We start from the raw sequence: 25,409 nt of genomic DNA on the forward strand, positions 1-25,409 counted from the left end.
TTTTACAAAGTAACCACCTTTGAATACGAAATTTGACGATCTATAGTTTTTGCTATCGAACTTAGAAAAACATGTTCGACAAGTCTTGTGTAATTCATTGTAAGGTTTGGACCTTATATATGAATATATGAGCACCGTTAGTAGCAATATCTCTGATTGGCCCAGGAAATAGGTGTTCCCTCAGAAACCAGTCTGGTTGCATTACAAACTCTCGTCCCTGAATGTCTACTTCCAAATATAACATGATTGGTCGCTTTATACCTCCAAAATATAACGTGTTTGGTGACATTATGCAATATCTCCTGAAATATCCCCTGAAAGTACTAGATGGCTCACTACTGTTAAATACTATAACAAAAACCTAATTGCTTTCACTGACAGTTAAAGAATAATATTTTTGTTTCCGCAAAGTAAAAATGCACGAAAAATTTATATTGTGTCACTAGTGACTCACTATATGACTGGGACTCCTTGGTCATTTCAAACCAAATAATTGAGTGTCTGTCTAAAATAATAGATATTTTTTTAAGATTCAAAGAAATGGCAGGAAACGAACTTGAGCTAAAATTGAGGATTTTAGAGGCAATTTTCTGAACTTTTGCTTAGTCAAGTTTCCAAATAAGGAGATATAGCTACAAGGCCTATGATAGCCACTCTTTTGCAAAGTCGCTATTTTGTTTGAGCAAAATTAGTAGTATCGTATTAATTACCACTGAACCTACAAGGAAATATACAAGAATGTGTGCAGTTTCAACAGGACAAGACCTGTTAGACCATTTTCTTCAGCTACAAAGACAGATTTACCTGCCAGACAGGTTTCTGCAGCTACGCCCATTTTCTGGACCAATCAGAGACAATGGATACAGAGGGAACTCCATATATGGTGACTCGATTATCATAGCTATGATGCTATAGCAAGCAATCTATAGCAATCAGATTCGATATAAGGAGTGATTTTCATTGTAGTTCATATTAGTAAGAGAATTAAATTCAGAGGGAGAACAGTTATTTTTATACAATATTATTTGGCAAGATATTGGCAAAAAAAATGAGTGGTATGTTTACACTATTGGAGCTTGATAGGGGAGTAGATAACAACAGCAATGATACAAAGACGAGAGTACCACACGTAGTAGTGGAAATTACACGAGGATATAGACTAAGCTTTCAATGGGACGATATGTATGCAAGATATGTGATATCAGTGAGCAAATTTAAATTGGAGGAGCAATTATGCTTTGCAGCGAAACTAAATACAGTGCATATAAATAGACTTCAAGTTGTATTAGATACCATAGTGAAATATATCGAGGAAAATAAATCGTATCCGTCATTATTATTATTGTAATTATAATTAATAAAATTAATTCTAAATCAAAGATATTTTTCTATAGTATTTTAGCATATACTTTTAAAGTAGAAAAAGAATCCTGGGTATTCTGAAGTTCGTTGGGAGAGCGTTAGGACTCTAAAAAATGGATAGATTTGAGAAAGACAAAATTATACGAAATCTTGTGTTTATGGAAAAACGTTTGATTCTATATGATGATTTTCTGAAGTTATCTCTTCATTGGAAGATATTTTCTCATGGAATGCTTGTCGATATAATGAAAACTAATTCTCCATCATTAGACTACTGTATGATGCTTTTACGTCGTGGTACTAAGGCATTTAGACAATTTATTGACACATTAATCTCGACAAGACAAAATGATATTGTGGATTTGCTTTTGATCACACTACCTTAGAAATTTAAGACTATGATTTTTTTCACGAGAAAGATTTTGGTAAAAGAGGATTTACTCCTCTCTCTATCCCGCTCAATTTGTTGATCATAGCTCAGTTTTAGTGTCAACACATGAAAAAATGTTCTATACATGTCCACTATGCATGTGGACACTGGGCAGCTGGTCATCATATGGGCAGCTGGTTTTCATGAGAATTGTAAAATTATTGACGAGTATGATGAAAAGTCCAGATTATGCGACCCGTATAAATTGCATAAAGGATATGCAATACAAATTAAAGTTGTAATTCCTGTCTTGAAGAGATGTTTGACTCTCACCCTAGAGGACACCTATGCTCTAATTGTCACTGATAAATGTAATCAATGAGAGAATACATATCCTGGTATGATTGGAAAGAATCCTAAACGTGATTTTAGTTTATTGTTAAGAGATTGGTATTGTCTTGGTTTTACATTGTTTTGGGAGGAGGAACCACGTCTACGATTCAACTGTTGGAATAAAAAAAGAATTTGGTTTCTACGTCATAGTTGTGAAGACAATGGCTACTATGATGATAAGCATACTGATTTTTATTTGGCTGTTACAGAATTTGATTCACCACTTGAGGACACTGTATGTGACATTGCTTCAAATAACCAAATTGAAACGCGCGAATTTTACAATACGAATGAAAATAGTACCATTCAGTTCAGTTCAGTTCAATATGGGTTTTAATTAAAAAAAAAAAAATATAAAAATACACTTAACTCAGTTCCTTGTGCATTGATGCACGTTTGGGCCCGTAATAATTGCACACTCTAAATACAGCGTGGCCTCCTGTCCTCTCCAATTTCCACCCCGAACCGCCATCAAATAACAATAAATTTAACACAACTTCTCCTCTACTCACGACCCTTGAAGTATCAAACTAAAATATGATAATTAATAATAATATCGAAAAATTCTAAACATAATAATAATAAAATAAATCTAGTAAATAAATATTTAATCTTTTTGATATTTTTTCATATTATTTTTAAAAGAACCGAGATACATATATGACTTCAGCTCTTGCGGAAGTGCATTCCACTCTCTAGCACACGCAATTCTAGGAGAAAATTCCGACCTAGCTGTCAGTGTCTGGGGTATATAAATGTCTGATGAAGATCGTGTATTTAAACTATGGATTTGCGATGCTAGTGTGAATAAGCCTTTAAATGGTGATGAGAGTGTTCCTGAAAAATATTTAAAAAAAACGGTGCAAGATAGTCTGTAAAGTGATGCCATTGATAGTCTGTTCGGTGCTGGGCCTAAAATTTGAAGTGATTTATTGTGAACTGAGTTTAGTCTCTGTAAATGTGTCTTGAAATTAGATTGCCAAACCGTAGAACAATATTGAATATGAGGCTTGATAACTTCAATGTGAATCAGGATCAGTATTTTTTTAGGGAAAGCTTCGTCTCGACACTTGCTATGTGATGTCTGAACGAGAGGTTTTCGTCGATTAAAACCCCTAGGTAACGAACGTGTCTTTTTTCTGGTCTCTTGATAAGTCAACGAGAGGTTTCAATACCAATCGCATCAGGAGCCAGCAAATCTATACGTGAAAAAAATAAAACACTCGATTTGTCAATGTTGATAACTAGACGATTTGCGTCCATCCACAGGTACGTTTCTTGAAGAATGTCTTGTAGCTTCGTTTTGAGAGACTTGATGTTCCATTCTGAGCTTGCCATAAGTGAATCGTCCGCAAATGCCGTTAGTTCGTCCTCGGCATCTACTATAGACCCCGGCGTCGTTTGTGGGTGTCATAGTTTGCAGCAATAAGGGCTACGACTTACAGGAGTCAGTACTTGCTGAAGATCATTTACGTGAACAAGAAACAATACAGGTCCCAATTTAGAGCCCTGTGGCACCCCGCAGTTAACTACGACATCATTTTTATGGTCATTTCCTGTGTACATTCGACGATTTTCCAGGTAAGACTTAAACCAATCTAGGACTTGGCCACGAACTCCAATATGACCCAGCTTTCCTAGTAATATTTCGTGGTGCATGGTATCAAACGCTTTCTTAATATCTAGGAGCACTGCTGCAGGTAAAGCACCCGAATCTAGGATTCTGTTTACGAATAAACTTAGTGAACTAAGGGCGTCTTCGGTTGAATGGCCAGCCCTAAACCCGAATTGGCTGCTGTTAAAAAAGCCTTTGGCCTCTAAATATTGGTAAAGCTGGTTTTTCATTGGCGTTTCAAAGACATTCGAGAAAATTGATAAGATTGAGATTGGTCTATAATTTTCTGTGTTTGTATGACTTCCACCTTTGTGAAGAGGTATTATCTTTGTCTTTTTTAACATTTCAGGAAAAACCCCTTTATCTAATGAAAGATTTACAATGTAAGTTAGCGGCTCAGCAATGGTCGTCACTACTGCTTTCAGTGTTTTTGTGTGGACCAGGTCAAAACCTGAAGCAGAAGAGCCCTTCAAATTTTTTACGAGTAATTCGAGCTCACCTGGTGTTACAGGACTCACTGCCATTGATTTCATACACTTCGGGCCAAGGTATTCTTTGTGTGATTTAGATGGTCTCCCGACGGAATTTGCTGTGGTATCGCCGATATTTGCGAAAAATGTACTCAGTGATGCGGCAACCTGTGTAGGTTCGGTAATTTCATCATTCACGACCAATTTCGCTGGTAATGTGGAAGACTTAGTGGTTGGCCGTAGAACCGAGTTGATAATTTGCCAAACTTTTCGACCATCCTTCCCGCTTTCCGTCAGCTTTTGGTGCAGGTAGCCACGCTTTGCTCTTCGTAACACAGTCCGAAGGACTTTCCTGTCTTGTTCATACTCCTCTAGCCGCGCTAAGCTCGGAAAGCGTCTATACTCTCCCCAAAGGTGGTTTATCTTATTCACACAGGCCAGAAGACAATCCGTCATCCAGGGGCTAATTGGCTGGTCTTTTTTGCGTTTATTAGTTCTCGGGTTTCTCACGCATCATCTACTGTATACATCCAAGAACACCGAGTGAAATGCCCCAAATGCTTCGTTTACATCTTGAACCTCCATTACGTTAACCCAGTTTAATTGCTCTAGTTCCTGTTTTAAATTCTTCCAGTTTTCCTCTGTTAAACATATAATCGCTAACATAGGGTTGATTCGGGACCTTATCTTAGCTGGTTCTGAAAGGCTGAGTGTTGCATAAAGGTGGAAGTGGTCTGATGTGTCGCTGACGAGGACTGCCACCGACTCTGGGAGCAATGAGCTGAATATGTTGTTGATAAGTGAATTCGTACTCTCAGTAACCCGTGTTGGAATCGTAACAGCAGGGTATAGGCCTGAACCTGCCATATTATTTAGAAAATCTGCAGCTTCAGCCGTTAGCGGAATACTGAGGTTAATGTTAAAATCTCCCATGAGAATAAGCTCATTTTTTTGACGGTGTGATAGCTCCAGAACTTGAGCCATATGTTCAATAAACTGAGGCATTGACCCTGACGTTTAATGATAAATTTCACCCGCAATAAAATAATTTTTTTTATTTGGGTACCGTAATACTTATCAGAACCACAACTCGAAAAGTCGGTTAGTATCTTGTGTAAGGTCTTGCCTAATTTGAACAATGTTTGTGTCGTAGATATAAATTACTATACCACCCATTTTCATTAATTTTCTTTTGATAAAATGGCCATTATAACTTGGAATATCCAAAAGGCTTTCGGTTTGTTGTGTAATAAATGTTTCACATAGACCTATACAATCTGGTCTAAGCTCCCGTCGACTCTAGGTCAGAAAATGAGGAATACAGTCCTTGGAAATTCAAATGAAATACCGAAAGTTGAGAATCGGAAGACTTCCCAGTAATTAAATTAGAAATTACATATTTACTTTTAGGAAAATTTTTATTATCAAACAAATGGAAATCATTTTCTTGACCAATTTCTTGATCAAAAATAAGCTTGAGATTTAAATAAGACTCTTCTAAATTCTTTAATCTATCTATATCAAAATCTCTGATACCTCTCGGGGATGAAGCTGAAGAAAGAGTCATCACTTACCAACAGCAATCGGCGGTCCTTCGTGAAAATTCCAGAAGAGCGAGGAGTAAAAAGCAATGAACATACCCGATTGAGCTTCTTGATGGAACACTGAAAGGAAACAAAAACAAACTAGATACCTTGAATTTTGGGAACATGAAAAAAGAGAAAAAAAATTGAACAAATATGAAACAAAAAATGAATAAAAAAAAATTTTCGCTTTACATCCTTCACTGTCATACAACTTAAAACAGAATTACTGTGCGGCTTCAACAATAATTAAAAAAAACTTCTCACGATATCACTTACATAAAAATTAAATATCGGAAATAAAAAGACAAAACTACTGGTCGGAAACAACCTCCTCTGGGTCATTTTTGGCAAACAGTTTTAGCGGATCGAAACAGTCATCATCGTATTTCACCCACTGCTGTGAGCTTTTTGAGTTTTTTGTCTCCAGCCAGAGTTTCACGTTACGCTGGACCACACGAGTCTCACTGACCTTCTCTGCTCCCTTTGCATTTTTTAGCTTGTAACCGAGAGCCAATAATTTCTCTCTTCGCTTTCCTAATTCAGCAGGTAAGTCAGTTGACACGTTGTAGCCCGTTTTCTTTAGTTTACCACATTCTTTAAGAATCAATGAGCGATCATAATTCTTGAGCTGCACGAAAATAGGCTCAACTGTTTTTTTCCTACCGCTCCGCAGACTAGGACCAACACCATCATCAGACGCGGTGGATTTTTTGACCCTATACGCAACACTGATACCTATTTGATCAGGATCTGCAATCCCAAGTTTTTTTCCGAAGAAATTTTTTACTGTATCACGAAGATTTTCAGATTCATTTGGCGTATCGATCCCGTGAAGCAGAATATTGTTTCTCTGTGTATGTAAATCCACTCGAAGTGCAGACGATTTCACCTTAATCAGTTCCAATTTTAACAGGTTATTTTCTGTCTTCAATACCTTATTTTCTTTTTGTAGCATCGAAATCGTAGCAGTTAACTCATCCATTCGCCAGTCAAAATGCTCTTTTGTTAGTGATGTAGCCATCTCTTATTTTTTCAACAATAATGGCGCACAATTTCGAAAATCCTTAAAAAGTCATGAAAGGAAACTTACTCGCAATGACCCGTAATTTGTAATATCCAGATATTACTTAGGGCCCACTTTCAGCAATCGCAATCAGTCAAAACTTATTATCCAAATTGTTTATCCAAGCAGCGTCCTTTGGGCAAGTGACGTAGCTAATCCAAATTCATTTCACACCCAGAGACCTTCACTGTCTGAACGCTAACAGGTAACTGACTATGTCATTGGCTATACAAAGAAATATGATAAGACTTAAGTTACATTATACTGTAGAAAATGTAACCCTGATATTAAAGGACATCAGGATCAGTATGCAGTGAACTCAGATGATTTTTCTGCAATAGTTGTTCTCGAAAAATACCTATACATACTAGAAAAAGAAATCTAAAGAGTAGAAAAGTCATTTTTAATATGTACATTATTTTTATTAATAAACAATTTTACATACATTTTTAGAACATTTTATTCGTAGGACACTAAAATCAATATTAAACACATTTGAAAGTATATTTTCCACTAGGAAGTCGTTGAGTCGAGGAACATCAAGGTAAATGCTGAGAAACTGCTTGTAGGTATAGCCACGACATCTGAACATGAAAAAGAGTAGTGCATGAAAACTACATGTCTTAGTCATTAAATCCTGTACTCTCCTCTGATTTTGAATAATAGTTTTCCCACTGCTCTCAATAAAGTTGTATGTGTGGAGTGTAGAATTTATATGATGGGCCAAGAGGATCAAAAAATTCAATATTCTTCACTGTTTGAAAGATGCAAAACCAATGACCTGTCTTAATACTCGAAGGGCTTCTATAAACAATGATTAGTGTATTGTTAACACTTGGAATTTTTTCAATGAAGTCCGATGGTATACAATAGGACTTATATTGGGACATGTATAAATCCAAACCAAATACGCTAATTACTTGATTTGTGTTTTCGGGTGCAAAGTCTAATAGAACACTGCCGTCGGGTGTGATTTCCCAGTAGGTTTCAAATAGACTCAGTGGTATTAACTTAATATTTTCAGTCAAAGCATCGGGAAATATGCACTCTAAACCTACATTCCCCGTTCGTACTATGCTCATATCTTGAGTGCCAGACAAGTACAAAACAATTACACTATGATTTTTTAAAAACGTTGAATCGGTTATTCCATTTTCAAATAGTTGTGAGTCATGATCTAGGGATTGCATAGTCAATTGATACAGAGTTCTATAGGATTCTTTATCAAATGATAGAGTGTACAGTGGAATTCCATTCACTTTGCATACAAGGCTAGATAGACCAAAAAATTAAAGTCATGGGGGGATACAGTCCAGGATCCAACGGCACTACCACTATTCACAAAGACCAAAGCGAGTTTTGATGGGATTTTTCCATTGATAAATGATGAATCGGTATAACTGTGAGAGCCAGTGGCTATGTGACGTTTATTGGTGACCATATGGGGGACAAGAAGTTAGATATTGTTACTATTGGATCTCAGCTTTTCCACTGACAATGCAACAGAGCTAATAACCTGTTGTTTTCGAACATAAAGAATTGCTGAAGTGATAATGACATTGGCATCACGTGCTGCAGCCAGTGTTTTTCTCAAAATAAAATTGATGGAGCTAGTTGTAACTTTATGTCAATCTTAACATTAGGAGGTAACCATTGGGATATATTGAATATCTCATGATTTAATTTTCAAACTAGATGATACTCCTGAGTCACTGTAGCAGTTAACTCACCGTCAGTATCAACACCTTGTCTATATTCATAGCCTACTGCCAGTCCTCTCAACTCCTTATATGCCTTTGGTGTCATCATCTTAAATTGTAAGTAGCTTGCATAGTTAAATAAATTATTGCTAGTGCTCACCAATGTTTCATTAATGATTATATTAATTTGTTTGAACAAGTTGTATTGGATACAGTTTTCAACGGACAGGCCATCGACAGCACTGGGAGTTGTATTGTCTGACTTCTTCTTCACCGCAACATTTAAATCAAAAAAATATTGATGATAAATCTATGAAATAATCTTCATTGGAAAATATCTGAAAGTGTATATATTCCGAGAGGGGTTTCTGAGGATGAGACTGTTCGTAGTAGCCATACTTGAAATTGACATCAACATCTTTAGTATTGAACAGATTCAATGAGGAGGTAATTGACGGATGCGATTCTTTTTGGGGGAGATAGGTCATCTTCAGGAAAAAAAACCTTCTTTGATCTAACAATCTTTTTCTTCGTATTCTACTTGTTGGTCTTCTTCTTTTTATTCCTCAAAGTCGTTGTAGATGCATTTCGCTTCCCAGCTGAGTAGAGACTGATGAGTGAATGATGACCACGCACCCTTTTTAATCCTCTCCTATTTTTGCTGGGATATTAATTGCTCGCCAATGGTTCTTGCTGACGATCTAATATTTTCTTTAACAGTCTCGTTGAAATTTTTACCCAATCTCAAGTTCTGTGGTGTTGAGGCAGCAAAATTTGATGCAGCAGGTACAAGATATTTCCGGGCAAGGGGTAGTGCAGAACGAAATAGCCTATCAAACCAACTGCCAAGACCATAGCCAGACATTGTAGTAGGCCCCTTGTAATAGTCCAATCCATGACCTATTTGACGAGGACTCAGAGCATAGCAGTCAATATCAGGACAGGCAAATGGAATTCTTCTATTGTTCATCTTAGGCAGCGACAATGTTTCGAAAATGACATGCAATCACAGCTAAACCTTTTGTTATTGCTAGTGGATCAGCCAATTCGCTTCTTAGTGTTAACTGACAGAGTTCCAAATATGAAGTGTTTACAGAAACTTACTGAAAATGCTTTATATTATCGTGATGAACATGTTCATGGGTTGTTTTTCGTTCAAGAACACGTAGGAGAGGGACGTTTGAATTACCAACTCTCGATGTTTCCACAAAGGATGCATAAAGAAATATACAAGACTCCAAGGCGAAACCAGGTGGATAATCAGCAAAAATAACACGGTTCATCCCGCTAATACTTCCAGTGTTTTCACCACTGATCATATTCTGTTTAAAGCAAAGAATATCTCTCAGATTATCATTGAGATGAATCATTTAACTGTCAACAGTTGAGCTAATGTAAATCCCATCGTGTTCCATTGAATAATTAAATTGGAATGAACCTTTCGTACGAGATGAGATTTTTCGATTGATTGTACAACACAAATCAGTCATACTACCATATTCTTTATATTTGAGTGTGACATGAGCATATTCAGTATATTTGAGTGCTTCAACCCATTCATACTCGAAAAAGACTCACCAATCGAATGGTATAGCTTTTATCGCATACACACGATCCTTTCTCATTATATCATATGTATTTTTGAAAATACAATCTACAAGAGCAACTTCATAATTTCCGTCATCGAATTTGATGGTGGGGGAGTTTTGTCCAAAAATCACTTGTTTTATCAAAATCATTGTATTGGGTCAGAGACGTTGGACATAAATGTTACATAAAAATCATTGGGCATTGTTAATGTCTTCAACACCGACCCAAAAATGAAAATCAGAGTTCAATCCTAGCCAACGACCAAGTAACTATTTCTTGCCCCAGCGAGTATGAGGCTTTGATATCTTTTCAATTTCATAGATTTCACTATTCTTTTTAACTTTTTTTAGTTCATAGTCATAAAAGCCACCAAGAATCTTTTTATCTTTGATGTCTTGTAGACGATAAGTTATGGGTTTGGTGTCTAGGATCTCTGCTACTTTAAAAAGTTCAGTGGGCCACAAGTAATTCCCCTTTTCAAAAACATTGGTTGTTCTATTAATTTAAACAGTATCAACAACATTGAATTTTTTCTTCACAATCATTTCATTGGACTATTGTTTAAGAAAAGTGTCAAATGTATTATGATCAGCATGATGAACTTCCGTTGGGGTTGAGTCGGACAGTGATCAATGGGGTCGTTGATTATAAATCAACATGATTTTATCTTAATCCAGAATAAAAGCAGCCGTATTTTTCAATGTAAAATATCTTGAAATTAAAAGTCGAATAAATCTTATCAGTCGTTCGGCCAATGCAGCTTTTATAGGACTGTGACTATGATAGAGCATTGTATTATATTTCATTAGTAGTTTTTCGACATGTAGATTAACAAATTCAATACCCCGATCCGTTTGTATTTTTTATAAGAAACTAGTTCAAGAATACTTTCTATAGCATGAGTAACTTCAACACCTCTATTTGTCTGCTATGGAATGGCATACGCATAGTGACTAAAAACACTGGTTATAGGTAGAATGTACTTGTATGGTGTATTGTGGCGCCTTTGAATCTCATCGAGAGTTAAGAGATCTGCTTTCATTATGTGCAGCAGGAAAAAGGCTTTAGTTTTTCGATAGTGATTAGCACGAAGCCTATGATTTCGATATAGAGTGTAACTTGATTCATTTTGTAGATAGTCTTGTACACTTTTAGTGTCAACACAAGGACTTTGGAAATAGTGGTGGGGGAACTTAGACTTCCCGCTTCAACAATATTTTCATAAACACGTTTCAAAAATTCAACCATTCTGAACCTAAAGACGTAGTGTAACGTCCAATACCCTTTTGTATACTAGTGGGTGATGAAGGTGACGTTGAGTAGATATCAATACGTCTTCGCTTTTTTTTTCTAGCTATCAGCGGTGTGCTCCTCATCGTTAAATCAATGTTTCCACTAGGCGTGCTAGTATTTTACAAGATTCATTTCTTCTATTTAACAGCAGGCGGGCTTTTAAGTATAACTATTTAGCCCTTTTCCTTTTGCTTCACTCTGAGGGCTACAGAGCTACTGGCTTGATTGCCTCATATTTATTAGATATATTCAGATATCTTTCAGCAGATCTTTCGAATCTAGGAGTTCAAATATAAGATGATAGATGTCGATTTCTATGCTCTGTGTGCAGGTATAGTTGGCTAGGCTCTTGGCTGATAGTGGGATTTTGTGGTTTTTGAAGTATTTTAACAGTTTAGAAAGAAAGTTATGTTGTGCAGAAGTCAGCATATTACATTCAAATAGGCAATGGTCAATTGTTTCATTATTCATATTAGAATGCCTGCAAAGAGGGGACAGGGGAATTGAACCACTTGAATTAGAAAGCTTATATGAGAATGCAAGGAAATTTAGTCCATTTGTTCCAGAACGAATTCTATGATAAATTTTAGAGAGATACGAATTGGGAAAAGGGGAAAGGATTGGATTAATCTTATTAAAATTAATATCTGATATCCTCCATCGGTAAATATCTCTAATTGGGATTGGTCTCCCACTTGGCTGGTCAATATTTATAGCATTTTTTGCTATTTCATCAACCTGATGATTACCACTTATGCCAGAGTGGCTAGGAATGTACTGAAAATAAGTTTTTATGCCACTTGAAGCAAGATTATCAATAATACTGAGACAATGATAAGTGTCAATGTCCAACTTATATTGAGGAGCTGAGGCCAGCAACTCAAGGCTTGATAAAGAGTCGGAATAGATGATAATATTATTCGAATTATCAATCAAAGGTTGGTTCTTAAGGTGTTCTAATGCCATGATTATGGCATTTAACTCAGCAGACATTATAGATAAATTATTAAATAATCTCTCTCCCATTGCAATTTTCAGGTGAGGAAGGAAAACACCACTTGCAACCTTCTCATCCATTTTTTACCCATCAACAAATATTTGGAAGTGATTTTTATAGGTAATTGTATTAAGTTCTGCAAATTTTTTCTGGACAAAAGCAATGGGGGTTAAATCTTTATTCCATTTTAAAAATTCAGTATTTATTATGGGAAATGACCAAGTCCATGGAGGGGAATGGGGGAAACTAGGTGCAATAGACTTTGCTGGTACAGGGAACTTCTTTTGAATATTGGCATACTCATCTGCAATACCTCTATACATGGCTTGATTTCATAACCAATTATGTAATGTGTGTGAGCTATTTTATTCAATTTTTGTAAGATGTTTTATCAAGAGAAGGCTACGTCTCTCCCTTATTGTTGTTAATCCACTCTCCATAAGCAGAAACTTGGTGCTTGTGGGTTTCCTAAGACCAGACCAAATATGAGACGTATTATATCATTTTGTGTTGTTTCAATTTTTTGCATCTGGGTCTTTGCACAAGCACCATAGACAATGAGCCCATAGTCAATATGGGGTCTTATATGTGATTTATAAAACTGGAGTAAGGTTTTCTCCTTACAACCCCAGGGTGTGGAAAGAAGTCTTTTTAGTATATTTCCTTTTCTATAACATTTTTTATTGTGTTTGAAATGTGGAGGTGGAAATTAAGTTTTTGGTCAAGCATGAGACCTAGGTAATTAATATGATTATCTTCTGGAATAATTGTTTTATTTAGAGTTAGTTTTGCATTAACATGGTTTCTCTTCCTGTGAAATTGGATGATTTTTGACTTGGTGGGTGCAATGGGTAAATCTGAATGTTGAGAGAATTTTTCAAATTGGAAAAGTAACTTTTGCATATTTGACTGTGCTATCTAAAAGGTGTTGCCAGATGACCATAGCACCAGATCATCAGCATATTGTAGATTCGTGTGGGGTAGGTTCATGTCCCAGAGATATAGGGCAAATAGGAGGCAACTGAGGACTGCTCCCTGAGGTAGGCCTTTGGATATTGTCTTTTGGGGTGAAGAGGCTGAACCAACACAAACAATGAAACTTCGCATTTCTATGAAGGATTTAATAAAAGATACTAGCTTAGGGGGTACTCCAAGGTTTGCAAGTTTATTCAAAAGGATTTGGTGGTTCACATTGTCATAAGCTCCTTCAAAATCTAGGAAAGCTGCCACTAGGATATTATTTTTTGAGAAAGATTCATTTATTGCATTTGTTAGCAAAATGAAAGCATCTGTTGAGGAGTGGTATTTCCTGAATCCAGTTTGAGTGTGTGGGATCATGTTATTTTTCTCAACAAACCAGAGGAGTCTGTGATAAATCATTTTCTCCATCATTTTCAACATCACAGGTGTAATCATTATGGGCCTATAAGACTCAGGGTTATCTTTTGGTTTATTTTTCTTTCGGATTGGTAGGAGGGACGAACATTTCCATATATTGGGGAACCTAGAGGATGCCCAAGCGTGATTATAACAATTTAGCAGTTCTTGTTTGTATGAAGGTGTGAGATTCTTTATCCATGTAGGGTGTATATTGTCATAGCTACTGCTAGTTTTGGACCTAATATGATGTATTGCATTATTCAATTCCTGGATTGAAAATGGATTAGTTATGTACTCGGATCCTGGGCGTGGTTGGTAACAAGGGTTCATAGGAATTGTGGACAGTTTGCTTATTAACAAAAAGAGTTGCAAATAGGTTAGCCTTTTCATTATCATTGTCATAATGGGTATTATTATGTATAAGCTCATACAGGAGTGGGTTCGGGAAAGTCTTTTTCCCACATATGCGGCTTATGACTTTATGTATAATTGGCTCATGTGTTTCTCTGGAGAGATTATTTGCAAAATTATTCCAGTATTTATATTTAGCATCTATTATAGTCCTTTATAGATTAGATTCTGATTGTAATTTTTTTAAATATGTAGTAGGTGATGGTTTTTTTATGAATTCCGTCCTAGTTGCCTTTTTTATCCTCAATTTATTTAGGCACACGTTTGTCCACCATGCTTTAGGAATTTGTTTAGGGAATGTTTTCTTAGGTGTTGTCCTGGGGATAGCATGATTAGCTGTATTTATTAGTAAAAATGTCAATGCTTCAGCATTTGTGTCAACTGTTGTCTTAGAAATGCATGAACTTTGGGTGAAACTTGTAATTTCATCATTTAGCTTATTTTGGAGAATAGACCAATTTGCTTTAGTGTTGATATATTTGGATGTATGAGATACAGTTTCAGCAGGTTCATTTAGGGAGCAAACTATAGCAAAATGGTCTGTACATAGACTATCAATTTTATTTATGTAAATTTTGTTCAAAAAATTTAAAGACACAATTTGTAGGTCAATTGTGGAGAAATTGCCACTTTTGGGGTTGAAATAAGTATTCAGGTTTGGAGGGGTAGCAACAACTAATTCATTATTATTTGAAGTCATATGCTCAATAAATTTACCAGCTTTATTTGCTGGTTTATTCCCCCACAAAAGGCTGTGGGCATTGAAATCTCCACAAATAATGATATTTTTTAACATATTAGAATTATTTATATAATTAAAGAAATCCTTGGCATCTGTAGTTTGGCCATTAGGGTTATAAAAGCTTATTATGTAGGTTTTTAAATTATTCAGCCAAACACTTATACCAATTACATCAACATCATTTTCAAAATCTGGAAATTTGATGCCACAAAATTTTATATTATTATTAACTAATAAAGCTACACCACCTCCTTTTCTCTCTGAAGATCTATCCTTTCTCAGGATAGTATATTCCAGAGACTTAATTTGTTGATTTTGGGTTAAATGAGTTTCTTGGAGGCAAGCAATATTAATTGAATTATTATTCATAAATGATGTTAGTTCATTTAGCTTATTTTCTGTGAGTGATCTTACATTCCATTGGAGTATTGATAAATGTTGTGTTGTTGATTTATTCTTCATATGGATGTGTATCAATGTTCAGCTTTGTTAAGAGTAAAGCAAGATCTTTTTTTGCTTGAATGAGCATATCATCTGGGATGTAAATTTTTGCCAATTCTGCAATAATTTTTGTTTTCTGTAGTTGATGTATGTTCATGGCCTGAACTGCATTACAGTTTATAATGAATAAGCATATATTTGGGGATTGCATTTTTGGTAGTGCATCCTGTTTGTTGGTTAAAGGATTGATTCCTGGTAGTGTTTCTGGTTTGTTTCTTCTAGGGAGGAAGGGCCAGGCTGGCCTCATCTCACCGGACAAGGAGGCTTGTTGGCTTGGTGATTCCTTCTGATAGGGATTTGAGCTAGGGGGCTGAGAAGATGGTGATTGATATAGGGTGCTAGAGGCATTAGGAGCAATTGACTTGGGGGGTTTGGTTGGTTTCATTACAGGCTTTATTTGGTATCGTTGGGCCGCATTTGCTTCCATTGCTGCAAAGGGGTATGGGATGGCCTTTTCTGTTGATATTTGGAGGGTTAGAGCTCTTTTCTTGTATGCAGGGCATAATGATTTATTTGTAGATTCATGTGGGCCTTTGCAATTGATGCATGTAGGCTGAGTGTTGTTGCAAGTTGTCAGCTCTTTAGGATGGAAAGATATACAATTACTACACTCTTGGAGAATTTCATTGCATTTGTTTGTTGTGTGTCCCAGTTTGAAACACTTCTGACAATGAATAGGCTTAGGTTTGTATTCCTTGTGTGGTTTGATTTGCCCAAATAGGAATAATTTTTCTGGGATATTAATTTTATCCTTCAGTGTGAATAAGAAGGATCTACTAGTTTTTAGGCCATTAGAGTTAGGTTTTCCAAGTTGGGTAACATCCTCAACTGGGATTGTGTTTCCAGCCCTATCTGAAAGGCCTTCTTTTAACTCCTGAGTAGATATCTCTGGGGGAACATTATAAACTATTATTTTTGTTGGTGATTGTTTTGGGTTCCAATTAGATGCAATAATTGGGGTATTCAGAAGGGATTTAAGGTTAATTATTGTATCTGCTGATTTCTGATCTTCTACAGCTATTAGCAGAGATCCATCACAGTTAATTTTAAGAGAGAACATTGATTTTAGCAATTTAAAAATTGCAACTCTTATTGCAGTGATCATTTTTATTTCAATGGGGGTCGGGGGAGTAATTTTAAGTTAAATTCTTAAGTTTTTGGAGGGATGATCTTGGGCAGAGAGAGGGAAAATGCTTTTCATTGGGGATATTTTTTTCCTTTTTTTAGAACTTCTAGAGAGAACCTCTTGAAACCCATTATCATTATTTAAAGTTATATTAGACCCTACACTTATCATTGTCCTATTCTCCAAATTGTAGCTATCATTTGAACTTTGAGAAAGTGTGCTTGACCAGCCAAGATGGGTATCTTTCACTATGGCACATTTACTGGAATTTGATTTGGGATCTGGGGGGACATTTTTTTTGGAGGACTTCTAAACACTGCCTATTGGAAAAAGCTTTAAACAAAGAAAAACAAAACTAAAGCAAGAAGGGAAAATGGAATGATATCAAACCGTCTGCACTATACTATGAGGAGGAGAACACCACAGTATAGCCCTGAGGATTAGTTGAGCAGGATTGGTTTGGTATAACTGCTGATTAGAAGCGATAATAATTCACAAGAAAATTTGTTTTAATTTTCTTATAGAGTTGCTGTTGTGAGCCATATTTCCAAACTTCATTTAAAATCTTTACCTGTTTCTTCTTCTTCTTCTTCATGTTTTAATGTTGATGGGCTATGCTCATTTAATTTTTCTAGACTTTGACTATTGCAAGTAAAACTTTTGGGGAAGTTTAATGTATTTATAAAATTGTATAGATGACAGTCAAATGATAAAAGTCCTTTACGATTTTTAACCATATCATAGATTAAATCAAGTAGATTATAACTCTTCCCTTGAATTATAATTCGTTTCCCATTGCTATCAATTTGAATATGATCTTGACCACTTTCTTTGAGATATGTTATGCGTTGTGTACTTGTTTCACGATATGAGTGTGGCATTATATTATCAATGATCGACACTTTTGAATCTAATTCCTCCTCCTTCTTTAATTGTGTTAATGTTCCAGCAGCAGAAGAATCTTGAAGAGACGTTTCTTTTTTTGGGATCAATGACAATCATATTGACTGGTCTTGTTAGATAGGGCTTATGTTTGTCTACTCGGCGAAGTGCATTTTAAAGTAAAAGTAGTTTTTTATCATCGTCAATATTCTCATTGTTAATGAATTTACTAATATTGTTCTCAAAGTATTCCACTGGTGAAAGAGCGAGTTCTATTGGAGTCAATTTATAGGGTTTAGCCATCTAGAGAAAATTGTTTACAAGTCCTGCAATTACTGGCACTAAAAGAGTAAAAACGCTACCACCCGCCTGAGGAAGACGTTTCCTTTATTTTTTTTTTCCTTTCTTTTTACAGGCCAATGTACATACAATGGAACTATGTTGCTTTGCCTGTTGCTTAACTACTTCTGGCAGTTGAACATTGCCCTCGGTTAAATTTAAACAAAGTTCAGATATTAGATTAATGAAATCATTGTCAATACCGTGTTTGAGTATAGCTTTCCTAAGTGGGGGTTTTGAAGTGCTTAGAACGGTGAATAAATGTCTATTTTCGTGTAGTTTCTTCAGTGTCGTGATGGCAACTAATAGCCTTTTCTACTGTTCACGGGAAGATACACGGTAACTTAATTTTCAAAAATATCTATGACAATACGTAATTCCTCGGGTTTATTCTGATTAAGATCCAACAGAATGTACCCGTAGGGTATAGTAGTTGCCCAATTGTTGGCTGAAAGTAGAAATTTTGGAGCACCAGGATATATTTGGTTATTGAGAGTTATTAGTGAGCTAGAATCACGAACAACTCTGTAGATGCTATAGTAGTTACAGTTCAAAGCAAGTGTTCGCATTAACTTGCTCTGATGAAAGAGATTGTGTAGAATTAGAGTAACAGGAATCTGTTCATTATGTGAGCAAACAGTAAACAATTGTAGCATTTCCTGGGACCATTATTCAATGGATTCAGCTAAATCGTCAATAATCAGCCAAGAGTTTGGTTCAATAACGTCGAAAACATCAATTTCCTGTATGAATTGTATCTGTACCGATGAAGCAATTGCTTTTATTTTATCGTATGACTCCTGCCAAATACTATATCAGCTTTAGATTTTTTTTGGCCTGTCAATAAATAGCTTATCGTAATTTTTAATTATTTTAGTTAGCAGTTTCGTTTTGCCTGACATTGATAAACCACACAGAAACGATCTGAATGGTGTTTTAAATTGATTCATATTGCTGTTCGCTTCAAAAGATCACCTACAACTGACTGTAAACTATAGATGTCAAATGACTAAATTATTTCCCTATTACTACTACTACTACTCCGTTCAAAGAACAAAACCAATAAAGAATCATATTTTCTTTTATCTTTAACATAAAAGCACAATTTTTTCGGCTTTTCCATAAACATTTTATCACAATTTTTAATCATTTTAGTTAAGAGTTTCGTTTTGCCTGACATTGATGGACCACAAAAAACAACCTGAATGGTGTTTTAAATTGATACATATTGCTGTTCGCTTCAAAAGCTCACCTACAACTGACTGTAAACTATAGATGTCTAATGACTAAATTATTTCCCTATTACTACTACTACTACTCCGTTCAAAGAACAAAACCAATAAAGAATCATATTTTCTTTTATCTTTAACATAAAAGCACTTTACAAATAATAGTGTAATTGAAAAAAACACTTTTTTATTAAACAATAAATACGCTGAAAATAATATCATAGTTTTTTTTTATTTATTTTATTTTTAAAAAAACTTACAACACATTTAACAAACAACAACATTTTTAATTTGAAATGGGGTCCCCCCAAATCCCAGGGGCACCCGCTGCGGTGGCCGAAGGCCGAACCGAAGAGCGTGGGGGCCCGCTGCGGCGAGCCGGGCGGCCCGTTGCGGCGGGCCGGGAGCATTACATTATGAAGAAATAACTCTACCTTGCACAAGTATACTGAAAATTTAAAAATTTTGAAAAAGATAGGTTTCTCTCCCCAACAACTCACCACTCACTTTGTATTATGAATGAATGTAAGTTAATTCATCCAAACCGAGTTGTTTTCTGTACTCTATAAATTCAACCCGATCTGAAATCATACAGAGTCCGTGTGAAAGTTCCTTCACACCACCCTCAAGTACATAAACTTTGTCTGATATGGTCGACATGGTGTTTCTCTCAAAACTTACCATGTAGTTTTTAAATTGTAAAGAACGAATCACCATGACTTTCACTCTTGGGACTAAAGTACGTTCTACACAGTTTCTATACACACTCATATTGAAATGATTTTTTACAAAGTGTGTGGGCACCCCCATGCAAACTTATTTGATATCCTTGCTGTGCGTTTCCACACAGTATACGTTCGGCCCAGGAAACACACCACTAGATATCAGATTGCTTCCCGTTTCAGATTTTAGCATTAATAATTAATTTGGGACCTGGCATTTCACTAGCTTGGGATAGAGGGATTCATTCCAGTTGGTGTAGTTCATCTGGGAGCTAGTGTACTCTCTATTTTCCAAATCAATTAACAAATTATCAGTTTTAACTTTTAACAGGAGTGAATCAGTGTCTTCATAGTACACTTAAACTTTTCCCTCAATCGGCCATTGTACCTTGCACACATTCTAATAAAATGACAACAAGAGTTTTTTAGATTTCCGTTATTGCACTCCCGCCTGCAATATTTTTATTTCAAATAACGTTTCTTTTCTTGCGGTGTAGGACGACTACATCAGAGTCTATGATTGTGAAAGATGTGAAGTTCGGGTCGGCGATGATTCAAGCGGAATCTTTGGTATTGGTTATAATGTCACATCGACATCTGTTTCGCAATTTTTTGCACAAGAACACTTTCGCAAATTTTACCAAAGGCTGAGTTCAAAATGAGTTAATAGATCTCTTTTTCAACCTTCGTTTACGCTTGTGAACGTTTACTGACAAAGGTGTCAATAAACGTTTTCATAAAAGGCTTTTGATCAAATTGGAGGGCTCTGTGTATCTTTGTGACTTTGAAACCATGGATACCACCCACCGCAATAGCACACGATGAACAACGATATTCTGTTTCGGGTTAAGGTCAGCAATAAGTTTTTGCTTTGAAGGCATCCAGTGCATACTCTCATCCTCTACCAAAGATAAATTGTAGGGACTCAGAGAGTCCTTACCCACCGGTGGATTTATGTACGGGAAAACAAAGTCTTTTACCGGGTCATGGATTTCCATGGGTATTTTACTGACAGTTTAAAAACACTATACCTAGAGCTCATTATCCTCTATGGTAGCAATTTTGGAGAAATTCGAAGTAAAAGGATCGTCAAACCGTTTTTTACTACTACTTAGTAAAGAATAATGAAACATCACCGACGGATTTAAGGAATTCATATCCAAAAAAACTGCATCTGATTTTTATCGGTGAGCTGTCCGGTCAGATCAATTTTCATGATACGGTCTCCGTGAAAAATATACCCTCCCCTAATTGATCTCTCAACAAATATATGCTAATCCACGTCGGTGATCAGACTTATTTCTTCTTTGCTGATTTTAAGAATCAAGTCCATTGCCAGATGAGGAGTGGAAAAATAATACCCTAAATCCAACCCAAATTCCCCATAGATTTTATCCGTTTTCTTGCACACAATGTCCAAACGAGTCAATACATCAGTAGTCAAAAACAGTCTACAATAATCCCACCCATTTTTACGTCCTCACTTTGTACAAACCCTCTTGGCAAATTCATAGTCACCAGTGGTGCATTGACCATCCGTAAAGGAATTGTAAAATGCTTCAATAAGCAGTAATGACACCTTATTTAGCCCCGAGGTAGAGTTGTAGAAATCATATGTGTATATGCCCTTACACGCAAATAAATAATACATTTGATAATCGGGGAAGCGCAGTTTGGGGAGGGGGAAACTATCAAACTTGTCACTTTTCTGTACCTGAATCAATTGACTTAGACTTGAGGAAAAACTTAAAGAGTCTAAAAAACACATTTTATTCAGGCAAGTGTTTCCCTTATCTACTGTTTTCCACAGGAATTCTTGCAGCAGCAGCTTCTCCAGTGATTTAGATATGATATTATAGGAAAAAGAACCATCTACCCATGCGTTATCTACAACTTCTCTCTTGGTCCTGCGCGCGAACACCGGTAAAATAGAAATTAAATCGTAATTGGAATTGTATATAAAAACCGGTACGAAATATTGCTAACAAACGTTTATATTGCACGATTGATGTGCAACCCCTCTAAAGTTACTCCCTCCCGATGATATTTTCTGCCACAAATGATCATATTCGATCACCTTCCCCTTTCCCCAAGCACCATCATCAAATTCTTTCTTACAAACCAAACATATTTTACGATTTTTAATGGCAAATCTGTCATCTGGTGATAGAACCATAGGATAGTGTGTATAGCGCAGGCGTGAAATTGCGCCATTTGCTGTTTTAATAAGACTGGTAAATGTCTCGCGCATGAAGTCTTCCTCACCCAATGACTCAACTACATCCAAAACTTGCATGTAATTACTAGAGTCTCTTTGAGCATAAGAGACCCATATGGCTTCATGTAGTTTAACACGATATGGATTTGGCGAATCGTACATGTCTGTGAGCTTGGCTTCGCAGTCTAAAGTGATCTTGTTGCTCTGCAGGAGCTAGTTTTGGAAGTTTTTAAAACGCAAGATCGCCCTATCTCCGCTAACCGTTTCCAAAGCCTTGTATCCATGACGTTTACAGTGTTTCATGTGAGGCTAAAACTTTAAATCAGTCCAAAATCGGGAAAGGCATGTTAAACAATAGTAGCATACACCACCCCGCTTTTTACCCTCATATAGAACCCTACTAATATCTGTAATTGGATTAAAGTGTCGAATTGAATCAGGCTCTAACGGAGGCGTGTATAGAAGCAAGACCCAATGCTTCACTGATTCAATGGACGGAGCTCTCACTAGAAATAATACTCCTTTTTATCAGAGCTCTGACCCTCCTCAAATTCTGAGTCATATATCAACACCGTAACACCAATCTTTAAATGTTCATTAGCCCGCTCAAAAATATCTATCTGTTTTAGTGTTACGGGAAATTGACCATTTAAACAATTGAAATCTACTTTAGGAAACTTTGATCCATCCCCATTAACTGCCAATTCGTCCAACATTTTCTTAGAAGCATTATTACGCAGGGGGCGGAAGGCCGCAATCCAAAACGCATACTTGAAACAGTGTAGCCTCGCATCGAAACAGATTCATTGTATTCCTTTACAATCCTGTAAATCAGAATGATATTTTAATTCAATAGCCCTCCCTTCACATGCCTCACCTCTTAAAATAAAATGTTTTTAAATCTACAAATATAAACGTTTAAAATTTCTATGAATGAAACAACCGACACACTACCCCCTCATTATAATTATCCAGTTTTGTTACGATACTGTTGACCCAATCTAAAAATACCTCCTCATAATTTGCCAAATGCGGGCGAATTGGCAACGTCTTTGTATGCAAATATATTGAATAAAGTTTGCTTGCATTTTCATTTAAATAATATATTTTTAGTGCTATTAACGCTTCTAAACTGTCCCTCCCTCCCCACACCCGCATCTGTTGTTCAAGAAGGGCTCAAATCCTGTTAACGTAGGAATGAGTAATAGCCAGGGGTCGGTTACAATATCCCGTGACATTAAAGAATTAAAGCGGTCACCAAAAACGGCCGTGTAGACACAAGTATGGTGCAAGACAGTTAGACAAGAAAAAATCTGGTAGTGTAATTGTAGGTGTCACTAATGTTTCACTATCACCACTACTCTCTTCAACCTCAATAGTGGGGGTGGCATAAAATCTCCCGATTCAATAGCATCACCACCAGTCTGTTCAATTGTAATAGTTGGGATGCGGCGCAGTCTGAAATCCCCCAATTCAATAAGGATACCTTCCAGTGTATTTGGGGATAGCTGATCAGCTATTGCGAATTTATCCTGAATGTCATTATCATTCATTGAAATAGTGGGGGGTGGGTTTTCGATTAACCCGCGAATAAAATCGTCCAAAATAAAACATGTGTTTGGGGATAGCTGATCAAGCCACCTAGCATTGTCTTGTGACACAATTTGATTTTTATGTCTATTAGCATCATCAATAGAAAAAGCAAGTGAGCCCGGTTTAGATGCACTTGGTGATATTACCAAAATAATCGTTCATAAACTTATTTGACCATTCCGGGTCCTCAGTCATGTCTTTGTCACAAGTTAAATCCTCGGAAGTTCATAAGGAAGTTCAACCAGGACACTTGAAGAAATGATATTAGGGCGTTTTGAAAATTTTAAAACTATTTTCAGTTTTAATGATTGAATTTTAATCTAAGTTTCTTTTATATTGTTTTGATTTTCTTCGTTTGTTTTGCTGAGGATGGCCCTTGGATATAGGGTCGAAATATTCATTTAAAAGTATCATTCCGCTGTCTTGTATAAAAAATTTCCCTGTTGTGCTACTTATTGTTTATCTCCTCTTCCCCCCGCAATTTCTCCATAACCTAATATACGTAGCTAGTTGATAAAGGCACTTACGTCACGAATTGGCACCATTTGAGAGATACCTGTAGCTAACTCTTCAGAAATGTCCTGGCTAGCACATGGCAGTGCGTACGTGATCACAGACTCCCTGGTCATGCTCATTGATGTAATTAAGTTCACATCAAGCATGCTAGGCAAGGATCTGGCATCGACCTTTGCTTGTTTCTGCTCGGCAGGACATTCACTATCAATTTCCTTGAATAAAAATTTATTTTCAGTTTTTTCGCCAGGTAAGTCCCTCAGATAGGGTTAGATAATCTCTTTTTCATCATGCAGGATAAAAGAAAAATGTATGCTTTTTCAACTAGGAAAAAACACAATTAAAACTTATGGGGATAACTTATTCCGTTCATAATTTCAAATAAGCTTAAGCTAATAAAAAACAAAACATTACCCCCTAAGACGAAGAAGAAATAAAAGTCTAACCTATCGGGTAATAACACGAATACGATGTAATATAAAAAAATATAACACATTTTGTGAGATAATCTCTCACGAAACAGGATAAAAGAAAAAAATGTATTATTTTTTTCAATTATTTAAGACACGATTTAAAGCTTATGGGGTTAAATTCCATTTGCTGAAGTTAGTAAACCATATAAATGAAAGAATTTTGCTAGTCTAAGAAGGATCCTAACCTATCTATATTTTAAATACTTTGTGCATAAAAAATAATACAATTTTTACGGATTAGTTCCGTCAGATTTGTATTCAGAATATTAATAATCCCCATCCCCCTCCTTAATACCAAAGCCCTCAACCCAAGCATTAAAGATTTTTTGCATATTTTAAAGACACATATCATTCGTTTCTTAAACCAACTTTAAATCTCAAATATACGACATTTTTGTAAGCCACTTATGAAGCGTTTATCCGAAATGGCTTTTAACTATCTGAAAGGGTACTACGAAGCGTGTGAATTATCCGATACATATCTTTCCCACTCGGCTGTCAATCAGAAACCCAGATGACAGATAATTAAGGCTAGCTATAGGAAAAAAAGTCTCGTTTTCACTATAAACCAAGAAAAAAACATATACTTACCAACATTCTCTTGGAGTTCTCCATTTCAAAACGAATAATTAATCAATAAAGGTAATCTATTCGGCTTGTTTTTTCAAACTGATGCAGAAAGAGTTGTTTCACATCAATTTATACAAAAAACCATGATTATTTTACCCTTCAGCTGAAACTGGTATTATTTTTTCAAGGAAGCCCATTACACTTTGAAGACAATATGCCAAGGAAATCTCTTTAGTTTGGGTAATGACCACTAGAAAAACCTGTCCGACAA

General features: G+C 36.0%; 2 protein-coding genes across 2 annotated transcripts in view; one reads left to right on the forward strand and one right to left on the reverse strand.

Moving 5' to 3' along the window:
• Positions 1-25,409, forward strand: part of LOC148947383 (uncharacterized) — a 278,197-nt gene that overhangs the window by 77,094 nt on the left and 175,694 nt on the right. The window lies entirely within an intron of this gene.
• Positions 1,853-25,409, reverse strand: part of LOC148947385 (uncharacterized) — a 66,461-nt gene continuing 42,904 nt past the window's right edge. The window contains exons 3-4 of the mRNA XM_089095830.1: positions 5,785-5,874; positions 1,853-2,655 (exon numbers count right to left, since the gene is read on the reverse strand). Coding sequence (XP_088951956.1) covers positions 2,651-2,655; positions 5,785-5,874 — 95 coding nt within the window. The 3' untranslated portion in view covers positions 1,853-2,650. The remainder of the gene's footprint in view (positions 2,656-5,784; positions 5,875-25,409) is intronic.

The sequence above is a fragment of the Artemia sp. Qi Xiang Cuo genome, chromosome 10 (genome assembly GCF_049724085.1).
Source record: "Artemia sp. Qi Xiang Cuo chromosome 10, ASM4972408v1, whole genome shotgun sequence".
In the NCBI taxonomy this organism is placed as follows: Eukaryota; Metazoa; Arthropoda; class Branchiopoda; order Anostraca; family Artemiidae; genus Artemia; species Artemia sp. Qi Xiang Cuo.